Genomic DNA, 22933 nt, shown 5'->3' on the forward strand with positions numbered 1-22933 from the left:
TATTTTTTTGTTACTGTTGTTACTATTCTCATTATTGCTGTTTTCCGCTCTCCTGGAAGTCCACTACATTCTCCTGTAGTTTTATGCTCATCAGTGTGGGCTCAGATGTCTTAGGAATTTCCACAAATAACAAATGACAATGCTCCAGAAGCGTACTGCACTGTCACATCCCATGGGCAGTAGTAACATTCTCCAGTCTCCCCCAGTAGGGAGGTGGCAGCCAGTAGAAGGACCCCATGAGCTGTGGGAGGCCCAGGGGCACCCGCTCCCCTCTCCTGGACTCTGGCCAGTGTGACTGACTGATGCCAGGCATCTGGGGCTCCCTGCGCGAGGACAGATGTGCGGCCGACCTGGATGCAGCAGGGTGCCAAAGACTTTATTTCTGGGATCCTGGGAATACTCTCATTACCACTGCCATCTTCTACGTGGGAAAACAAAAGCAAAGAGAAGTTAAGGAAAGTTCTTCTCCCACTATTCAGTAATGCAGGGATCAAAACCCAGGCTTGGGACCGAGCAGCCCAGGCTCACCAAGTGCCTCGAGCTGCTTCCCAGGGTTCTGATGGCCAAAGAGGAACAGAAAGTAAAGACTCATTATTAACGAATTGGATGAGTCATGATACTCCACTCAGTCCACCCAAATCCTATTTGTTAGGCCACCATTAAATAATGAGTATAAATCTCATTTAGCAGCATAAACATATGTGGTTGTGCTATCAAAAGAGAACACAATAGAAAATTACATTATAATATATGTAGAAATCATTCAGACACAGAGAAAAGGTCTAGAATGGAGCCCTTAGTGAAAGTGGTGGGTTTGCTGAGGAGGCACGAGTGACCCGAGGACTGGGGTGCTTTCTATTAACTTCATGCCAGGATCTGAGCCTAATGACGCCTGGCACCCAGCAGACACTCAGATGTCTGGCAAAGGACAGAGAAACCTGGCTTGTTTCCCTCCAATTTGCTAGTATAATATTGTTTGTATGACATCAAAATAACACATTTCAAACAGAAATTAAGTTCCCCCTACTGTTGTTCCATGGGCAGCACCAGCACTGCTACAGCAGAGCCTGGAGCGTGGGGTGGATCCTCACGTGGGGGTGTCACTTATTAGCTGTGTGACTTAAAGCAAATTCCTTCACCTGCTTGGGCCTCATGTCACATCTGTGAAATAGACATCATAACAATTATCCCCTAGATTTTAAGAATTAAATGGTATCATAAATACGAGGGAAAAAAATGCTTGAAAAGCATAGTATCTAGCACCTGAAAGTGCTCAGTTGGTAGTAGCCGTTGTGAATATAATAAAGGAAACTCCTGGTTCCCAAATGCCAAGTATCTTTCTAATCCCATCTTTAAACAACGTCTACTCTATTTTGTGTGGTTGGCTGGACCGTTGGCCTGCTTGGCTAAGATCAGGAGCCCCCAAAAGGGTTCTTTTCATCAGCCTAGTCTTACAGCCATGACTTCATCAGTGCCGAATGTTAGGAAGCTTCCACTAAACTCTGAAAGGCAAAGTATGCATTGCCCACCTGTAGGAGTTTCCTAGGGCTGCTGTAACAAAGCACCACAAAGTATGTGGCATCAGACAGCAGAAATCTATTTTCTCACAGTGCTTGAAGCTACAAGTTTCAAATCAAGGTGTCAGCAGGGCCCCAAAAGACTTGGGGAAAGACTCCTTCTTTGCCCCTTCCAGCTTCTGGTGGTTCCCAGCAATCCTTGGCTTGTAGGTTCATCATTCCCATCTGTCTTAATGGTCACATGGCCGCCTTCCTTTGTTACTCACTCTCTTAAGACCTCAGCCATACTGGATTAGGAGCCCATTTCATTCCAGTATGACTGGAATATTCCCATAATCCAGTATGACTTCATCTCAACTAATTACATGAGCAACAACCCTATTTCCAAATAAGATCACATTCTTAAGTATCGGGGGTTAGGACCTGGATGTATTTTCGGGGATGTGATTCAACCCAAAACAGCGACCAAACCCACCCTTCTTGGTAGGGTGGACTGCCACCCTTGGGAAAGATCCTTTTATAGAGCAAGAACCAGAGTTGGAGTGGCCAGAGATCCCAAGAGGGAAAAACTAGTGCTCGTCAGAGTTAAAGAAAGAAAGGGAAACTGGGACAGGATATTCAGTGAATGACAAATGTAGTCATGGATTCTTGTTTCTCCTCTAGACATGGAGGGCTTTAAAATGCTGCACTGGCTTTCCAACGGTTTTGTTAATTAAAATGCTAATTCCTTCTGCTCTGGGAAGTCTGCCTAAGCAAGTAGACTAAAAAAAAAAAAAAAGAAAAGAAAAGAAATGAAAGCCGTCAATACTAGATGTGCCCTTGGTTCATAGTCTTCCCTTAAAGAGCTGTCTGTAGACTCTGAAGCCAGATCTGGAAAGTTAAATGCAAATTTTGTTATTAAAGGAGTATCTAAACATTAATGTGGGGATCGCCCAGACTCGGGATGACACATAATGCAATATATTTGGTATATGCTGGGATCCACTACCTCCCACAGGTGACCCAACACCTCTCCCAATGAAAGAACTTTGGATCCGTACTTTTATCGTACAGAGGGCCTTCTGAGCCAACAGCGCCTCCTGATGAGTGACATTTGGTGGGAGTACATTACTCGAGATGGGAAGTAACCGTGATGTTATTGGAACTATGCTTACACCCGCCGGCATGAACCTAGGTTTGTTCTGTCCCTTGATAGCTGTGTGATCGTAGACAAGTCATCCAACCTCTCTGAGCCACAGCTTTTTCATCTCTAAGATGGTCCCAATGGTAGCTACTTCAGAGTGCTATTGCGTTGGCTAAATAGTAAACAGTCACCTAGTTAAATGCCTGGCACATACTAGGTGCTCAAAAAATGTTTGCTGCTACTGTTGCTCATGTCATAGTTGACGCATTCTCCGGGGGGTGGGGGTGGAAGGGAGGTGCGGTGGGGAGGGCAGGTGACCTGGCAAAGGAATCGAGGAGTGAAACCAAGTCTCCTGGTTTCAAATCCCATGCCCTCCCTGCCACCACCTCTGCCAGGAGAACTCTGACATCCAAGTGAATGTTGCAATTACAGCCTGACTCTTCCTTTACTGCAAGAGTTCTCAAATTGCTCTAAGTCTTCAGGGCAAAAGAGCCACAGCCTGTATGTTTATTATTCTTATCTGGTTTGAGGAGGACTGCCATGTCTGGCCTTGCAAAAGTACAGCTTTCTGTATCTTCCAATGCTCTGGAAGAGTTTTAATTTTAATGTGGCAAAACACACGTAAAATTTACCATTAGTATGATTTAGCGCAATCACAAGGTAATGCAACCACCACCTCTGTCTAGTTCCAGGATGTTTCCTGGGATTTCTATTCCATAAGAATTCTCGACTTGATCAAACATCCTACCGTGTCAGTCGACTCTCACATCTATTGCTCTTCTGTCTCTCTTTTCTGGAGAGATGTACCAGTCTCCAATTATGGTTTATGCAATTATCCCATTATTGCCCTATTCTTTTCCTAACTGTTCTTGCTTTCTAGATTTCATAGCAGTGCTGGCCTATCTACAAAGTTTTGCGACCTTTATGATCCCTTTGGATTCAACTTTGAACTTTAAAGAATCTCTTCACACACTTCATTTCTTAGAATTTTGAAGCCCATTCTGATTAGCTTTCCTAACCCAGTCCAAGAGCCTCAATATGCTATTAGGTGAATTTAATCCATTTATATTTATTTTGATGAAGGGTATGTTTGGATGTGTTTCTGCCATCTACTTTATTTTTTTTTTAAGATTTTATTTATTTATTCATGAGAGTCACAGAGAGAGAGAGGCAGAGACAGAAGCAGAGGGAGAAGCAGGCTCCATGCAGGAAGCCCGATGTGGGACTCGATCCCGGGTCTCCAGGATCATGCCCTGGGCTGAAGGTGGCGCTAAACCGCTGAGCCACCCGGGCTGCCCTGTCATCTACTTTATTTACCACGCTTCTCTCTCCCCTCCTCAGCCCGTTCTTCCCTTATACACTGGGGTTTTTTTGGTGCTGCTTTCCATTTATTGTTTAGACACTGGACACCCTGTTGCATTTCTTCCAGCAATCACTGTTTTTTAAACATATATTTAAATATTCCTTTTCTGCTAACATGTTACTCACCCCCACCCCATTAAATCAAGAATTTTAGTACAATTTCACTCCTTATTCTCTCAGTTCCTCCGTCACCAGCCACTCCCACCCCCAGCTCCCATGTCAGAAGCACCTAAGACAGAAGAGTCCATCAGTGCGCATGAGCACTACCATTTGCTGGGCATATTCAAGTCTCCAAACACACAGCAGTGAATGTATCTTACAAAGTTCCTACTTTCAGAGGAAAAGACAAAGAAAACACTAAACAAAATATATTCTATTGGGGATGACCTCATTGAGGAGGTGACCTCAGAAGGATATGAGCAATGTGAAGGAGAGAAGTGTCCTGGGCAGAAGAAGCAACAGGCCTGAGTTGGGTACTTGCCTGACAGTGGCCAAGGTGGGCCAGGAGGGCCGGGTGGCTGACATGCAGTGAGCAAGGGGAACAGTCAAGGGTAAGCACAGACCACCAACATTCCTATTTCCTGGCTTCTCAGGGATGCCCCCCTGCCCCCCAGCTACACCTTCTAGCTGCTTCACTCTTGAGCTTATCTGCCTACTTCATCCGCCTACTGAGGTTTCAGTTTTGATTTCCAAGATCCGTAATCCATCCTTTTTGTTCTGGATACCATATAATCTATTTTCTGATTTTAATCACACTTGTTTTTATAGGATAGGATTCCGTTTGCTTTACTCACTCTTTATTGAGGTTATCATCCTTCACTATATAATGTTTGCTTTTCTTATAAGTCTGAGTTGTTTATTCATTTCCATACAGGGGGTTCCTATTTGCTTATTTTGTTTACTTCCCCACGTGACTATGGGGGACAGGACAAGACCATGGAGAGGAGTGGGCCAATAGCTTGTCTTCACAGAAGTCTGGACCCCCTATGCCCTCCTCCTTGAGGCTCCACACTCTGCTGTAGCCTTAGCAACGGCCACCTGCTTAGCCTGGGGTGGTGGCATCTGTAAGCGTTGCAGAAGACCTAGAAGAAGTCGAATAGCCCAGCTGCCCCAAATTATAATCACCCTGACAAATGCCCCAGGCCACCTTCCAGCTTGCTTAGCTACTCCAAAACACACAGCACCCCTGACCGCATCTTCCCGTGCACGTTTCTCTGCATGTCTGAGCTGTGCTTTCCTTCATTTCTGTTCTTCTGTACCCCCAATTGTGTCTGCTTTTCTCTTTTAGGGATTCCTCCATGTGTTAACAGGCGCTTATTTTTTTGGATTTATTATTTCCTTTCCAAAACTGTCTTTTCCCTTATGAGATTTTAAGCAGGGAGTCCCTGGAGATCACTGACCACACTACTTCTTCTCAAAATAATGCAACTAATGCTCACCAAAGAAATCGTAAGTGCACTATATATTTTATTCATAAGGCTGGAACAAACAAGAATAGTAGTTTGAGTTGTTTTTCAAGTTTAAATTAACTAATAAAATGGGAAGACTAGCATGGAAACTATTTACAAAAGACAAACATAACTAAAGAAGGTAAGTTTTTATTCCAAGATAGGAATAATGGCATATACAAAGTGATCGTTTTATAAACACTGAACTAATCTTTTATATTCATGGGCTTTTTTTTTTTTTTTCTTAGGGAAAAAAGAAAGATTAACTCTTTGGCATCATCTTTTAAAATAATTTCTTCTTGGGCTGCTATCCGTTAGAGTGCTTATAAATGTCTAAGAGGAATGTGTAGGAATGCATTCTGATGGTTCATTTCTGAAGATCTTTATTCAGTTAGGGACACTCCAGAGGCATGGTGGTGCAGGGCAAGACAGACTCTGGTCCAGAATCCAGGAGTCTACTTGTCCATCCTTCTGCTTCCCTCCTGCATTGTGATCTTGGAGAGGTATACTCTCTGCATCCGAACCTTCTCGTCTTCCAAGTGGAAAATAATCGTACCCACATGGGCTGCTGGAAGGAATAGGCAGGATCATAAGTGTGGAAGTACCTGGTCCAATGCCTGGCCTGTGGGTGGCACTCTAGGGCGCTGGCTCGATACACATTCCAGGCAGACAAATGCTGCGACGAGCATCATGGAACATTCCTGCTGTCTTCTCTGCTCTGTCCCCTTCCACTCTGATCAGGGCCAAGCACTCATGAGAGAAAACAAGCTATTTTAGGAACTAAAAACTGAGCTTCAATAAATTATAATCAAATGTTTAGTTCTTACCAACTATTTTATATGTCACTTTGGTTGTTTTTGTTGTTTCAAAGCAAGCAATTTGGTCCTCTTTCCTTTGTAAGGCAAAGTCTGTCTCTTCACGTCAACCTCTGCAACCTTAATCTCCTTCCTGAAACCCTTTTTGTTTTAAAGAAAGTTTCTTTTCACTTTTGCCCTTTCTAAGAGGTAGGGTATTAACCCTATAGGATTTTATTTTAATAGAATCATATTTGCTCTGAAGTAAAACCATTTGCTTTACTTTCTTAGAGTTGATGCCTTTGGGCTAGTTTCTAGAAGAGCAAACTTATAGGCAATTATATAATTCTTAGAAGACGACCTTCGTTTCTTCTTGTCTCCACCCTTTGGTAGTTAAAACGTTCTTCTGGAATATTGCTTTGTAGGAGGTAATAAGGAAACCCACATAGCCAAAATCCTATCCATTGCCCAACATATTGGAACCTCTACGAGAAAAATCCAAGAGTGATCCTTTAGCACTACGAGAGAAGTCAAGTTTGTCCATGGAAGCACATGGATGACAGGATAGCAGGCAAAAGTTTTTTCTTCATAAAACAGGCTTCAGCAGAGCCCAGGGCCATGTGGTCTGGCCCAGAAGGCAGGAGGCATGGGTTTGCCTCCTTCTTGCTGCCGACTCCTCCTCGTTGCTTGAAGACTCCGTGTATGTCTGGGCCTGGGTTCCTGACATGTAGGCTGCCCAACAGTCCCAGGGCCATCCCAGTTCAAGCACCCATGGATCTCAGAATTCCTTTAGCCTCAAGCGTGAGGTCCTGAAGGCTCCATTCTTGCAGAAAACCTGCTGCCATGTCCCTCAGATGTGTCGTCCAGTCAGAAAGAAGAGTGGCCGGTCTTCCTTCGCGTTGGCGGTCTGGAATTCGTCCCGCAGCCGGAACTGCCACTCATCCTCCAGTTCGAGGCGGACCACTGTCTGTCGCAGGGAGTTCCGGTCCTGGCAGATGACACACAGGGTGGCACCTGCATGCAAGGGCAGGGCAGAGGCAGGGAAGAACGTCAATGAAAGCTACTGCCTGGGTTCTACTTGCACTCTGGTTTACTTGTTCTTTTGGTCCGTCTACCTCCTACCTACATGTCCTATCCTCCTATTACACCAAATGTTTCCTGAGGCAAAGACTATGTTAAAAACTTCTGATTACTACTTCCCAGGCCTCACAAAGCTTTGGTGCTCAGAAAACAACCCTCCTCCCAAACCCCCACCCACCCACCCGCCCTCAAGAAGGTCAGAGCAAAGACATCCAAGGGTAAATGAAGATGGGTTAGGGATCCCAGCTGGCTGGCTGGAAACAATTTTTTTAAGTCCTATAGAATGAACGTCTGTCACTCTCAACCACTCTAGCATGACAATAGCTATAGAATGAGAAAGGCCAGAGTAAAAGTCAAAGAGCACACAGTACCCCCAAGACGAGGGGGAAGACCTCAGGTGTCAGGAGGAAGGAACATCTGGGGGAACTGGGTGCTGAGGTTAAGAATTTGGCCTAAAAAGGAACACAGAAGTTGAAAATATCTATTTGCTGGGGCGCCTGGGTGGCTCAGTCAGTTAAGTGTCTGCCTTCAGCTCAGGTTATGATTCCAGGGTCCTGGGATCAAGTCCCGTGTCGGGCTCCCTGCTCAGTGGGGAGTCTGCTTCTCCCTCTCCCTCTGCCCCTGCTTGTGCTCTCCTGCTCACTTTCTAAAATAAAATAATAAAATAAAATAAGATAAAAAATAAAATAAAATAAATAATAAATTAAATCAATTAAATCAATTAAATAAAATAAAATATAAAAAATAAAATAAGATAAAATAAAATAAAAAGTAAAATAAAATAGAAAAATACCTATTTGGCTAAAAGAAAGGGGATGTGTCTTGTCTCTACCCTGACAGGTACAAGGGAAAGAGAGCCATGCTGGGATCACATCCTAGCCTTCTTTCCTAGATGAGGGCAGTCATAGTCCCTCTCTGCGCTTCAATTTACCCACTGGCAAAAAAGGACTGGGACCAGAAGCCACCTCCACAGACATGCCAGGTGATGAAAGGCATTTAAATTAAGATCCAGGGTAAAAGTATGAGAAGTTACCTTTCAGAAAATGAAACTTTTTCAAAAAGCTAGCTCCCACAAAAGAATCACAGAGGTATAGCAGGAGTCCACTAAACATGAAGTCAGAGCAGCTGATGTTTAGAGAGTGGGGCCTGGAGCTCACGTAGCACACAGAGATCTGGAAAAGAAGAAACCCATGAGAAATCGTATTTTCCCTGACACACTCGACAACATGATGCTAGGGCTTCGTGTCTAACAAATACAAACCGCTTGGTCAAGCTCAAGGCTACTGGGGGGCCAGAGACAATACTTAGCATCATTTGCAGATCTAAATCCTAAAAATCAGTTCCAAGAAATTGCACCCCGATTTATCTACTCATTGGTTCATTTGAGAATCAGAACTCTTTTGGCATCAGAGCCAGCTTTCATTCCTAACGTATCATACTGGGGGCTAAAGCATTTGAACTCTCAGCCATAAAGTGAGGTGAACACCTGAGGCAAAGTGGCTGAGCAGTTCTAAGTCCGAGTCCTGGATCCTGGAGCATCTGTTTTAGGAGTGTCTCAGGTTCACGGGCTCACAGCCGGGCCCCCTCTGAGAGTCACCTGAGATCCCAGGTTAAGGTAGCAGTCGACGGACAGCACGGGGTGGCTGTGGTTCTTCAGGGAAAGCGGGAAGAAGCGGTGGCTGTGGTGTTGGAAGAATTTCTCCAGCAGAAGCTGCGCGGGGGCAGCGAGGAACGTGTGCTTGCTGTCGGGCGCGCAGATGTACTGGGCCGGCACGACGGCCGCCGCGTTGTCGGACACCTGGCGGGGAAGGGTGGGCTCAGCCACTCCCAGCAGCCTGGCCACAGAAGTCCCTCCCCAGGCTTCGGGGGGTGGGGGGACAGTGACCCTGCCACGGAACACCCCATCGCCAGGTAGAGCTGGCAGGTGAGAACATAACCCTCAACCATGAACCTCTCTAAGAAAATTAGGCTTTTACCAAAGTGGAACGTGTGATACTGGTGAATGTGATTAGGAGGGATTGTGACATCGATCATTCCATTGCAAAAAACTGGCCCCCTGGTCTAGAAAACTTGAGAGAACCCACAGACCTTGGGAAGGGTCGGCCACACCCCTGCCCCCAGATTCCATCTACCTCCCACCTGCCCCCATTGCCCTTCCTGCTGACCCCTTGGCCATCCTCTCCCACCACCTCTTCCTCCACAGCCAACATGCTTTCCATGCTGCAGCCAGAGAGACTGTGGACATCAATAAAACTAATCAAATTCTCCGCTGGACACCCATCAGTGGTTTCCCATTACTTCTCCAGAAAGTCCAGAACATTCCCATGGCTGGTAAGGCCCTGCTTACTTCTCCAAGCCCATCTCTGCTGCTTCCCCTGCTTGTTATGCTTCTTCCACACTCACCTCCTTGCTCCCACCCACTTAGCTCCTTTACCTTGATTCTTCCTTGATCCTGTTTCTCATTCCCCAGGTCTCTGCTATAGTGTCACCTTCTGGGGGACACTCACACAAACGCCCACCCCCACCCCTCATGCAGTGAGGTCTCCCTGTGACACCCATCACCCTAGTGGCACCTGTCACAAGGACACTTGGCTACGTACTCAACATCTGCCTCAGCGGCAAGGCTATACGCTCCTGAGTGAAGGGACTGTGTGCTCAGTAAATATTTGGTGAGTGAACGAAAATAGTTATTTCATTCACGTGAAAGATTATCGAGTGTTTCCAGCTCCCTACATATAATTAACATGCAACTAAACCCAATGGAAAAGAAGATGATGCTCAAGATAAGAAGATAAAATATCTGGAGCTAAAAAAGTGATACTCAGGGATATGAAAAAAAATTTGTTTTAAGAGCACATCAGGGTCTTTTGATAGAATTAACGTGATAAAAATCAGAATTTTTTTAAAAAAATTAAATCTAACACATTTTCAGTAAGAAATCTCGATGGTTTAAAAAAAATCTCAATGGTGGGTGGCAATAGGACTTAATCAAAGGATTCTTAAGTTCTTCTGGAAGTACAGACCTTTTATTTAAATGTCTTGCTGCTTTTTTAAATAGACATGGACTTTCCCTTTCAAAGAAGGCTTCACTCCCTGCCCATCGGAAGGGGCAGACGGCGGAGGGCTTGGGACTGGTATCTGAATCCAGACCTGGCCCAGCTCAGGCTAAGCGGTTAGTGGAGACAAGTTAGAACAGAGGCTGGGAAGAGGCAGGTGGCATTGGGACTGGCTGATGTCCATCATCAGGACAACATTCAAGGTAGACGGGGTCAAAAAGCAGAGAATGGGGCTCTGGCCCAGGGATCGGAGAGACCTTCAGGCCGAGACAGGCCAGCGACTTTCCATCTCAAACTGTGCAGCCAGCACTGACGTAGTCAGACCGTGCTTCCCCCCACCAAGGGGCCGGCTCGTGCGCAGACAGCACAGCTAGCCGCCAGCCCGTGGGTGCCGCTCAGTTAATCGGCCAGGCGCCCCCAGGGGCCCAGAGGGGAGGGCCGCTGCCCCCGGGAGCTCTGTCTGGCACAGAAGCCGGACCGGCGAGCACAGAGCACAGTGCCAGGACGTTCAGGGCAGGCAAGCACACGGGCGGGACGTGCACCGGTACCCATCAGAACCACGGTTTAGGAGAGGAACCCGATGGCACGTCTCCCTTCCCGAGGCTGATGATTCGAAACCTTGCTAACCGCAGCCAGCACTCAGGCCCGCCCCCCGAGACTGGGTGCCACCCTGCAGCCACACCTCCGCACCTCACCTTGGACGTGATGTGGAAGGATCTGTGCCCACCCACCGCAATCTGCTTCTTCATCACACTGAAGCGGTTGAATCGGCAGAGCAGGAGGCCGGCGCTGTGCACTCGCAGGTTGAAGTCCACGTCGTCACACATGAACCTGCTCAGAACCAGAGGAGGGGGCGGATGGGACTGGATGCAGCCCACGCCCCCGGCAGGCCCCTGCCAGCGTGGGGAGCGGGTGTCCCTGGGCTGGGGGTTCTGGGTGTGCAGTAGGCTCCTTCCTGCCTTCAAGACCTCCTCTACTGAGGCACGTAAGTAAGGCGACAGAAACAAGGACGACGGATCCGGCTGTGTCTGCACCAGGACAGGTGGCGCATACCCAAGGCTTAAGCTGCAGGTGCACTACCACTGCCGACCGGATGCTACAGGCACCGTGTGAGGGACTCACAACCCCTTTTCATCTAATTGTTCAAGAGAAAACAACAGGGGTGCCTGGGTGGCTCAGTGGGTAAAGCGTCTGCCTCCGGCTCAGGTCATGATCCCAGGGTCCTGGGACTGAGCCCTGCACCCAGCTCCCTGCTCAGCGGGGAGTCTGCTTCTCTTTCCTCATGCAGAGAGAGAGAGAGAGAGAGAGAGAGAGAACAGCAAACTGCCCAGAATAAAAATATTAGCCACTTCTTACAGCTGAGGAAAACAAGGTTCAGAGACGTAAGGCACGTGCCTAAACTGCAAAGTTGGTAAGTGGCAGGACCCAGATTCCCAGCAGGGCAGCCTGGCTTCCAAATCAACGCTGCCACGAGGGCTGTCTTGGGAGTGTGCCCACTGCCTGGCCCGCAGAGACACCTGATAAGCCATAGCAAGTGGATTATTGTTGAGATGTGAGCGCCTCTGCTGCTAGACCCAGAGACAGTATCACATGGAAATTACTTTTCAGTTTTCTTCAGTGCTAAGGTTCCTAAAAAGCAACACTGTTCCAAGGAGGCAAAACAAAGGGGGGCGGGGGGGCCAAGAGAAACAAGGTAGAACAAATGTGAGTCACTGAATAAAGTGCCATGTGGACTCAGGAAGGAAGTTGATGGATTTTATGCAAATCTCCCCTCCACAAAATTAGACAACGCAACATTTTTTTTAAATACTCCATGAAGGGGTAGCCTGGGTGGCTCCGCGGTTTAGCGCCTGCCTTCAGCCCAGGGTGTGATTCTGGAGACCTGGGATCGCGTCAGGCTCCCTGCATGGAGCCTGCTTCTCCCTCTGCCTGTGTCTCTGCCTCTCTGTGTCTCTCATGAGTAAATAAATAAAATTTAAATAAATAAATAAATAAATAAATAAATAAATAAATAAATAAATAAATGCTCCAATGGATGGTATGGGCAGGAGGCCGCTGTTTTCTGGCCCCACAGGACAGAGGAGGCTCAGGGCCCAGGGGTGGTGCTGACAGCCACAGGGGGCAGGACTCACCGATTCTGGTTGTACTGTACGTTCTGGGTCAGGTCCACGTTCAGGATGAGGAAGTCGTGCACGTGGCAGCGGGAGAAGGGCTCCCGCACCTCACTACTCCCGGTCTTGCTGGACCACTTGCGCATGCCAATCAGGGCATAGTGGGTGATGTTGGGGGACGCCTCGATGTGCTGCATGATGTACTTCAAAGACACATTTCTTTCTGACCAGGAAAGTTCCCTGCTCAAAAGAGGAAGATTGGTGGGACACTCAGTGGTTGAGCGTCTGTCTACCTTTGGCTCAGGGCTTGACCCCGGGGTCCTGGGATCGAGTCTCACATTGGACTCCCTGCAGGGAGCCTGCTTCTCTCTCTCTGCGTATGTCTCTGCCTCTCTCTGTGTCTCTCATGAATAAATCTTCAAAAAAAAAAAAAAACAACAACAACAACAACAGAAGATTGGCGCCCCTGGGTTGATGTGCAAACAGCAGCCAGGCCCCCTGGATTGGGCACTGCTTTCCAAATGAAGCTTACGTGCTGCGTAGGGCTGGTGTAGGGGGAACCCGTCACAACCACCACCAAGTGCCAGGAGCCGTGTTGGCCATGTCACATTTACGGTCGTTTATCCTCATGGTGATCTCATGACAAGGACACATCATCCCCATTTTACAAATGAGGAAGAAGGGGCTCTGAAGAACTTGCCCAGCGTGACGCCGCAGAGCTTAGATTCAAACAATGTGGTCTGTATCCGAAGCCCACACTTTCCCCATCACACTAAAATACTTTGCATTTCTGGTTTGCAGACCTGAAGGTAAAATGGTGGGAGAAGAGCAAAGCTTCCCACCATGACTTCCAGTGGGGAGCGGGGGGAGGACAAAGGTAACGTGTATGCACCTCCCTCCCCCTCACCACCAGAGTCTGCGGTCTGCGGTCTGCGAAGACGACAGGGACACCTGATGACCAGGGAGGGGGTGCGGACAGCAGGGACTCCAGGGCCAGGAGTTGGGCCCAGGCATGCCGCTCAATGATTCCGGTCCCCGGCTTGCTTTTCCCCCACCAAGGGGCTTAAATAAACTCCCCAGGGCCCTGGCCAGCCCCAACATCCCAGGACGTTAACTGCAGCTTCAGAATGGAATTCAGGAAGGAGGAATGAAAGCCAGTTCTGTCCCCATCTCAGGGAGAATATGGAAAACAAAGCAGAATCACTGCTCCCGTAAGCCACGTGCAGCTCTATCACAGGAAAACATTTTTTTTTCTAGAAGAACAGTAATTGGTGGTCATAGGTACATGATGATATCACTAACATAAAAGAAATGAATGAACCCATGTCCCTTAAAAAAAAAAAAAAAAAAAGGGCACCTGGGTGGCTCAGTGGGTTAAGTGTCTGCTTTCAGCTCAGGTGGTGATTCTGGGGTCCTGAGATCAAGTCCCGCATTGGGCTCCCTGCTCAGTGAGGTGTCTACTTCTCCCTCCCCCCTTCTTCTCTCCCCCTGCTTCTACACTCATGCATGCATGCTCTCTCAAATAAATAAAATCTTTTTTAAAAAAAGATTTTATTTATTTATTCATGCGGGATACACAGAGAGAGGCAGAGACACAGGCAGAAGGAGAAGCGACGCCCTGAGCCAAAGGCAGATGCTCAACCGCTGAGCCACCCAGGTGTCCCTAAATAAAATCTTTTTAAAAATTTAAAAATTAAAAAAAAGCCAAAGATAATTAGGCAGCCCTAAACTGAAACATTCATGTGGCAAAATCACAAAAGGAGATATTTTACCAATGACATTCAGAGTCTATCTACTGAGCCTTTTCTGCCGTGTGCTGCTCTACTGCCCACCTCCAGGCACACCATTCAGAGTTTAAGTAATACTCAGGATAAACCTCTAGCACAGGTATTAGTGTCCCTTCAGAAGATGAGGGAACTAGAACCCAAAAAGATTTTAGTTATTACCCTAATGCACAGCAAATGAAAACACAGCTGGGCATTAGGAATTAGGCAGGGATCCAGGGGAAGGGTCTACAAGACTACAGGAGGGAATTTCTGGGGCACCCATGATGCTCCATTTCTTCAAATAGGAGTTGACTAAATGGGTATTCAGTGTGTGAAAGTTTCTGGATGTGTATCATACTTTCTTTTTTTTGGTACATATTTTATTTTTTATTATTTTTTAAAGGTTGATTTATTTATTTGAGAAAGAGACAGCGCACGTGTGCGTGAACAGTGGGGAGGAACAGAGGGAGAAGCAGACAGCCCCCTGAACAAGGAGCCCACATGGGGCTCAGTCTCACAACTCTGAGAACAGGACCTGAGCCAAAATCAAGACTCAAACACTTAACCGACTGAGCCACCCCGACGGCCCTGCAGAGATTTTATACTGAGTATCTATTGTGTGATTTTTCTATAGGGATTAGAAATCGATACATTTTTTTTTTTTTAAAGTAAAGACTTAAAATAAAGCTGGGCTTAGAACATGAGCCCGCCACATGCAGGGCTCTCTGTCCACCACACACCATGCCTTCTAAGATGGGGTGCCCCCCGGGGTCCTCAGACACTGGCTGAGATTCCCCCTGTTGAAAAGGAACAGGGTCGGGGAGCGTCTCACCTGCTTCTTTCGCCGCCACAGTCCACGTCCACCACGTTCCACATCACGCAGGAGTCATCGGAGATTACAATGAAGGGCCAGATGTCCTGCGGCTTGATCCCAAGCTCCTCCTGCCGGTTCCGCTCCAGCTCCAGGTTGTGGTAAGACAGCTCCTTGATCAGGAAATGGGCGGCACCTGGAATGACCAAAAACCACTCCCACTCTCTGGTCCGTCCTCCATGGACACCCACACAGGACAAAAGCCCCAGTCAGAATGAGAACAGCTCATCGAGGCCCACCCGAGACCAGCCAGCTCTCGCTGGTCCTCATCTCCATCGCCAACCTGCACACACACGTGTCTGCTTATCCTTGCTGATCACTGAGAATGTCAATTAAATCAATAACCAAACATCAAAGAAAAAAGGATAGCCCGGTAGATCAAAAAAGCTTTAGAAATCAAAAAGCTTGATGAAAAAGGTTGAGTATGTTCATCTCTAGAATATTCTCCCAAGGCTCCATTCACAGAAATTTTATCAAGTAGGGCAGGATAAAAAAAAAAAAAAAAAAAATTGCCTACCAACTCCAGCACTGTTGAAGATACTCGGGAGCACCAGCATGATGTGGTTGGGCCAGTATTTCTTATAAATAGCCATCTCATACTCCTTGACAACCAGCACATGCAAGTGGCTAGCTCCATCCATGGCGTGGTACAGGTTAAAGAGTCCATGTTCGTGACGGCCGGTGGTTGGAGTGAATGTTGGACTTTTTATATATTCATGACTCTGGAAAACATAAGAGTAATGAGGGGCAGTGGTTGTAAATATGGTCACAATCACTCCCTTCCCTTTGAAATGTGACTCTGCAGCACCTCCCATCCAAAGATGAAGCCTTTTTCCAATTCAATCCAGCTTAGCCTCGGGACTTGCTTTTACCAAAAAAAATTAAAAAATAAATAAAATAAAATAAAATAAAATAATAAAATAAAATAAAATAAAATAAAATAAAATAAAATAAAATAAAATAACAGTGAAAATGATGGTGTGCCAGTTCCAAACCCGGTCTCCAGAGGACGGACACCTTCTGTCCTCTCTTAGAACCCTCTCAGGATGAGCCGGGGCTGGCTGCTGGTGGAGGACAGACCACGGGGAGCAGAGACGGGCATCCCCCTGAGACCACCCTCTCCCAGCCAGCCCCCAAGCTTACCCAGTAACTAACCACAGACACATGAGTGAGCGCATCCAAGACAAGGTCACCACACAGCAGGACCGAGGTCAAGCCGTCAGCCCAGAGAATCAGGAGCTAAGGAAGTGCTTGTTTGGGAATGGTCTTCATGCAACCCAAACTAACTAGCATGTATCAATTACCCAAATGCAGCATCCTGCCAAATTAGCACTGAGTATGTGGCTAAGTATATGCTACTCTGGAAGACTTACATCCCTCAATCCCTTATCCATACAGCCTAGCTCCTTATATACTCGGGTTGTGAATCTTTTACATAAATAACTATGTTTTCTTCCACCCCTCCCTCAGTAGAAATTTCTTCTAGTTGAGCTAGGTCTCCTGCTCCTTCTGAATTCCTCAGAGCACCTGCTACCAAGCTGTGATGCAGCTGGTGCCCCAAACCAGTTTCTGGTCAGAATTGGCTGGAAAAGTGAGTGGGGGTACACAGAAATCCTCCACCAGGGCAAGAGCCCACCCCAGCCCACGGGGTAGGAGACACCCTATAATCAAGACCCCACTGGTTCTTTGCAAATGTTTTTCGATGCTTGGTAAAATCCTGCCGGGTCTGGAAAGGCTATTCAACACTATGATACTAGCCCTCTGGAGAAGGAAAAGCAGCGTTCCACACAAGGTTCACATTGGCTGGGGCTGGCGGGAGGGCAGCAAGCTGACCCTGAGAGTGTCAGGCTGACCTGCCAAAGCAAGCGTCCCCAGGAGGAGCACCTCTAAGAATGCAGGTCATAGAGACAATGAGTTATTAAGAACAACCTCTTCCAAAGGGAGAAAATGTATCTTTTATGGCTGATGTGCTGCACCGTCTGGAATCTGATTCACTTCCAAATAACAGAGGACGGCAGAAGAGAAGGACAGATGGATCAACGCTGGTCATGAGGTACTAGTCATCACAGCTTAGGGAACAGGCCCCAAGTGGTCACTACATTACTGTACTACCTTAGTCCGTTTCAAATGTTCTGTAACAGCAATACAGACAACAAGGGGAAGGGATGGACACCTACTGAACACCTGTCATGGTCAGGCACTACGCAGCTGCTTTATGGCAGTCAATCCAAACCATGCTCATGAGAAGCTCCTGCAAGAGTCACTGCTGCCCAAGTTCACAGATAAGGGAACTGAGGCTCAGCAATATTCAGTGGCAGGTTCAGATAACACATCTAGGAAATGGGAGGATGAGGTTCAAACTGGGGCCGGATTGACCCTAAAGCCCAAGTGCTCCACCACCCTCCAAGCTCAATGACCATAGCAGTCCCCACCTGCCCCACCTGCCCCTGACTCATCAGGCAACTAGGGTTTCCAGGTCTCCAGTGCAACGGTCACTTGCAGGCACGCCTGCTGTGACCCACTGGACTCAGAGCCAGTACCTTGTCTGTGACGAGGGGCAGCCGCATGCTCTCCAGTTGGCCTCCGGGTTGGCTGAAGACAAAGTGATGCTCCTTGGACTTGGGGATGATGAAGTGGAGTTGGATTTCCTCTCCTAGCATGGAGTAAGAGAAGGCAAAGGCGTGCAGGGTGGACTCATAGAGCTGAGGTGTGAGGGGAAAGGACAGAGCTTGTCATCAGAGTCCAGGGTTACTTCCCAGAAGAACCCAGGCCCATCGTGGGCATGACAACACCAAGGTCACTGCCACCTGCCCCCACAGCACAAGAAACCCACAGGCTGCCTCCAGTACAGAGTGTGGACACCCAGCTCTTGCTACTGGACAAAGAGGGTCGAGGCCACATGCACTGAGCTGGAGACCTCCCCATATTCAATTCTGATCGTGCTTCACCCAGTGATGCCACATTAGGCACCAACCCCCTCTGGACTCTTGATTTGGCCCGGAGGTGTGCTAGGTTATCAACTCAAACATTCACATCATCTCATTTTTTAATTCTAATAATCGTATTTTTCCATCCCAGGCATTATGCACGTAGCAACACATTAATAAAACCGTATCAGTAACTTCATACATTTGTACACTTCTGTCACACTCACTGTATGGGCCCCTTTGGTGCCATAATGAACAATCCAATGAAGCAGGTACCACCCCCATCCCCACTTAATGGATGTGGAAACTGACACTCAGGGGTCTTGGGCTCACTCCTATCCCCAGCTCCAGCCTCACCCCTTTTCTGCTGCACTGCTCTCTAGTGTGAGCCCCTAACCCCATGCCCCATGGCTCTGCCCAAGCCTCCTTCTCTGACCCCCCTCCGCCTCTGGCAGACAGCCTGTCCCCAGACTTCAGCTAGTATGTGCACTGCACCCCTGAGAATCCCCAAGGCCTCAAGGCCTGGGGAGGGTGGACAGAGGCAGGACACACCAGCTGTAAACCCCTCCTGTGGCTTCTCCACTAGAATCACAAAGCCCTTTGGGAGCAGCAATGAGACAGAAATAGATTTTGACCTGGGGAGGGAGCAGAGGGGGATGTAACTGAGGAAGCTTCATTAAAAAGATCAGGGAGGCTTGAGAGAGAGGGAAAGACAGCAGGGTGAACAGGAGCTGGACGTGCCAGCAGGGAGCAGGGGCGTGCCCCTCAGCACTCCTCGTGTGGCCTGGTTCTGAGCCCCCATGACTGTGGCCCCCAGACCTGAGCACCTCTGTACACAGGGGTGCAGGCCAGCCAGAGCCCAGGGCCTCCCAAGCTCAGGTCTGGTACGTCACTGCGGACACCTACTGAAGGGACCATGACGACATCCCACAAGCCTCCTCTAGTTCTTTAAATCTCAAAGCTAAGAAAGCGTTTTGACGTTTATTTTCTCTGGTTTGAAAGAAAAACTTCATATCTGAGGCAGAAATGTTAGGACAGCTTATCTGGAGCAAAGAGAATTACTGATTTGTTTTTAATTCTTTAAAAAACTGCTCATACTCATTTTCTGATTTTGTCTACTGTAAAATTGAACCGTTTAAAAAAAAAAATCAATCTTGATGCTACTTCAGCAACAGCTGAGCTCCAGACCAGGCCAACTCGGGAAAATTAAAGCCACTCTCTGTTGTTCGCCTCTGCAAAAGGGACACACCTGGCAAGCCCTTCTGGAAGCAGCCACGGGTGTGAGCTACCCTGCACACCCCTATGGGTTTCGTGGGTGTCTGACTGGCTCCCACCACCTCCTGCTGCTCCAGCTGCTTCCTTCCCCTTCCCTTACTTAGGTCTGAAATGAAAAGAAACATTAAATGTAAAATCCTGCCTGCTACCTGTTTCTTCATGACCTGCCACACCAAGCCCTCTGTGAACCTTCACCCAACGGCTAAGAGATTATGCAAAGTGCAGCTTTGCCCACATCAGGCTGCCTGGAAAGGTGCTCATTCCCCCCTCCCCATAGCATACCTTTATTTTTTAAATTTTATTTAAAATGCATCAATTAACATATAGTCCTTATTAGTTTCAGAGGTAAAGGTCAGTGATTCATTGCATATAGCACCCAGGGTTCATCACAGCACGTGGGGTCCTTCATGCCCATCACCCAGTGACCCCATCTACCTCTCCCCTCCAGTGACCCTGTTTGTTTCCTAGAGTTAAGGGTCTCCCTCTCGGTTATCATCTTATTTTATTTTTCCTTTCCTCCCACTATGTTCATCTGTTTTGTTTCTTAAATTCCACATAAGAGTAACATCATATTTGTCTTTCTCTGGCTGAACCTGATGACTTCTGTGGTGTCTCTGCCTCACCTTTCCTGTGGCCTCTCCTGGGACCACCCACCTCTTGCACTTCATGGTCCAGCAATGCCCGGCTAAAATCACTTCTAATTCCCACAGAGACCCCAAGTCTCCCCTCACTATAAATGCGGTTCCCACTCCTATCTGCCTTGGCCCCTGGGCAAATTCTTATTGATTCTTCAAAACCTTCTCCTCTGCTTCCCACCCAAGACAGTATCTTCATTTATAAAATGGGGATAATGTTATTGCCTTATGGGGTTTTGGTGGCAATTATGTAAGAAACTACACAGGGCAATTTCTTACCCAGTACATCCTGAATGGATCACAAGTGTGGCTCAAACAAGGACACCTCCAGGTGACCACCAGAACCTGGGACAGCCTGAACCCAAAGCCAGAAGCCTTATCCATTTACCCCACTGACTAAAGGAAATATCATTTTCTATCATATAAAAAGGTTACAGGAAGTACTGACATGCTAGCACGTTGTCTGGCATGTAGTAGGTGCTCAATAAGTGCTAATCTCTCTCCTCTACATAGTTTCTATGCTTCAGCTGTACTGCTTTTCCTGCCAGCTTTTCATCATTCCAAAGTTTTGAGCATCTCTCCCTAGACTGTGAGTCTTGAATATGGGGACAAGGCTTATTCATCTCTGTGATTGGTACATCAGCCACTCAGTGTCCGTGGCACTGAACTCACTTTTGAAATCACTAGGACATAAAGGAAATAGGGACATCTACAGTCAGTTAACTTTGCCACTGGCAAATGTGTAATCCCAGGAGAATCATTGTTTCTGTGGTGTCAGCAATAATTTCCCAGATTATTGAAGGGAATTGGAGATACAAGTAGACCAGGAAGCAAAGGCTTCCAGAACTTTCCACATCCTACTCTGGAATGAAAACATAGAATAGCAAACCAATGGTATTACTCAAGATGAAAAACATGTGGGAGAGCTGTCAGCAGTGCTCCTGGAGACACGAGGCCTCTATGCCCTGCAGCCTACCTGGTAACGGGGATGGAAGCCCATGTACTGGTGGCACTGCTCACAGTGGTGGTATGTGTTGTATGCTGCATACTTGGACAGCCTCATCCGCGCTGTCTGACGCCGCACATAGAGCTCCTCCGGCTTCCGGGACATCCCCCTGTCTGCAGGAAACCCCGGCATTACAGAGCAGCAGAAGGCACAATAAACCTGCTCTCCACAGCTCTCCATGGAACAGACTGAAATGAGCTGAGATGCTGTAATAGAATTTCGTGTGATCGTGCCTGCCTGGGCCCCGAGGTGACTCATTTGGTCAGACACAACAGAGACCCAGTAGGAGAAATGAATAGGGTTCCCAAGCGGTCTTACTCATGGGCCTACATATATTTAAAGACATATTCATGGATTCGCTCCATAACAACACAAATGGATTGCCAACTGAATATGCAGACACCGTATTGCAGATGAACTGCCTCTGGTTTGCCAAATGACTTAGCAAGATTAAGATTTTAATACTAAACCCAGGTTAGAGACTGGTCTATGTGAAGGATGTGTCAGTGAAAATGCTTCTGAGAATAAGGATGATGGAATCCTTGGTTTGACAATGGAGACTGGTGAGTATCCTCCTTCCCACTTCCACTCGTCAAATTTTTCTAGTCTGTGCTTAAAATCATACTGGCCACTAATATCCGAGGTCTGCTGATGATCCTAATACCATGAAACTGGGTGGTCCCTGAAGGAGGAGGAAGAAAACAAGATACCGAGGGTAAAGAGGGAAATATGTGCATTTCAGTATGACAACCCAAATTCATACATAAATATGTCGTCTATCCTCTATTAACCAGAACCTTCAGGATATTCTGACCATGACACATCACCAGGAGATGCTCATCACTGTCCACATGTGCAGAGCCTCCAGCCTGCCTTCACGGGAAGAGCCCATCCTTATCCAGTGAGACAGGGACCTCAGTTCTCTACCAGCCACTGCTGGTTATTTCCCACCACCAGACAACCGAGCTCATCACCAACACAGTTCAGCTCAGCCCTCTAAGAGGCTCTTCCCCTGTACACTGGAAGAAGGCGGAGCAAGAGATTCATAAGGCTGACCTTCACTTTTTATGCTCTGAAGGTGGGAACAAATGAGACTGGCATCTTCATACTTCGGATCATGAATAATGTAGTCAAAAGGCAACTTCTTGAACAGCTCCAGGTCTGGCCAGGGGTCACTGAGCTGGAGGTAATGCCAATCTGATTCCTCTCTGAGATCTGTAAGATTGGTGGAAACAGAGACAGGTGACAAACTAGGAAGTCAGAATGATTGATTTTTAAATATGTACAAGGGCGATAATTGTGACAGAGCTGTCACTGAGTCTATGGGTTACTAGGGGATGCTACTGTATCTTGAAGGCTCTTGGAACATATAGCATTTTCAGGATTGTTCTTAGGAGGCAAAAGGTGCCTTCAGGTCTGTCTCTTATTCAGAGGAACAGCCTGTGCTGTGTTTCCATTTCTGACTCCTATACTGACTTCCGCTCCTCCCAATATACCTACTGCTTGTTCTGCACTTCCCCCCAGCACTGTCCCCCCTCCCATATGTAGTGCACTAGTTCCCATTGCTAATGGAATCTAACATAGTTCTCGATCTTGCCTTATATCTAAATGCTATGTAGCCAATATAGCCAACTCCTACCACTGCACCTCTAGAAAACCTAAGTATTCAAGCCCACTGCTTTCTCCCTTCTGAATGCCAGTACCACTCGTGGCCCAAATTCTATCTTTACATTTGCCAAGTATCATCTTACATTATAACTGGTGTAATCTATGATGCTCACTCAATGCTTGTTGGTAAAAAGTTTTTAAAAAAAAATCTAGTTGATCCAACTCAAATTACATAACATATTGATTTTTATATCTAAAGTATGTACTCATGGGCAGAGTCCATGTCCATAAGAGAAGAAAGACACAAAGAAAGAAGGAGAGGCATGTTTGTTGTGTAGGTGATAGGTGCTCAGT

The 22933-nt window shown here is 47.2% G+C and overlaps 1 protein-coding gene across 7 annotated transcripts in view; it reads right to left on the reverse strand.

Moving 5' to 3' along the window:
* Positions 1–5640: 5640 nt before the first annotated feature.
* GREB1 (growth regulating estrogen receptor binding 1) overlaps positions 5641–22933 on the reverse strand; it is a 135543-nt gene continuing 118250 nt past the window's right edge. For 5 of the 7 annotated variants that reach the window (XM_077844102.1, XM_077844099.1, XM_077844100.1 and 2 more), the window contains 10 exons: positions 22028–22186; positions 20942–21084; positions 17669–17830; positions 15646–15850; positions 15090–15264; positions 12513–12731; positions 11076–11211; positions 8922–9122; positions 8358–8496; positions 5641–7258 (listed from right to left, as the gene is read on the reverse strand). In XM_077844102.1, coding sequence (XP_077700228.1) covers positions 7095–7258; positions 8358–8496; positions 8922–9122; positions 11076–11211; positions 12513–12731; positions 15090–15264; positions 15646–15850; positions 17669–17830; positions 20942–21084; positions 22028–22186 — 1703 coding nt within the window. In that variant the 3' untranslated portion in view covers positions 5641–7094. Of the gene's footprint in view, positions 7259–8357; positions 8497–8921; positions 9123–11070; positions 11212–12512; positions 12732–15089; positions 15265–15645; positions 15851–17668; positions 17831–20941; positions 21085–22027; positions 22187–22933 lie in introns of those variants that run through there. The other 2 variants (XR_013349755.1, XM_077844103.1) reach the window with 2 other exon arrangements.

This window comes from Canis aureus, chromosome 12 (assembly GCF_053574225.1).
Source record: "Canis aureus isolate CA01 chromosome 12, VMU_Caureus_v.1.0, whole genome shotgun sequence".
Taxonomy (NCBI): Eukaryota; Metazoa; Chordata; class Mammalia; order Carnivora; family Canidae; genus Canis; species Canis aureus.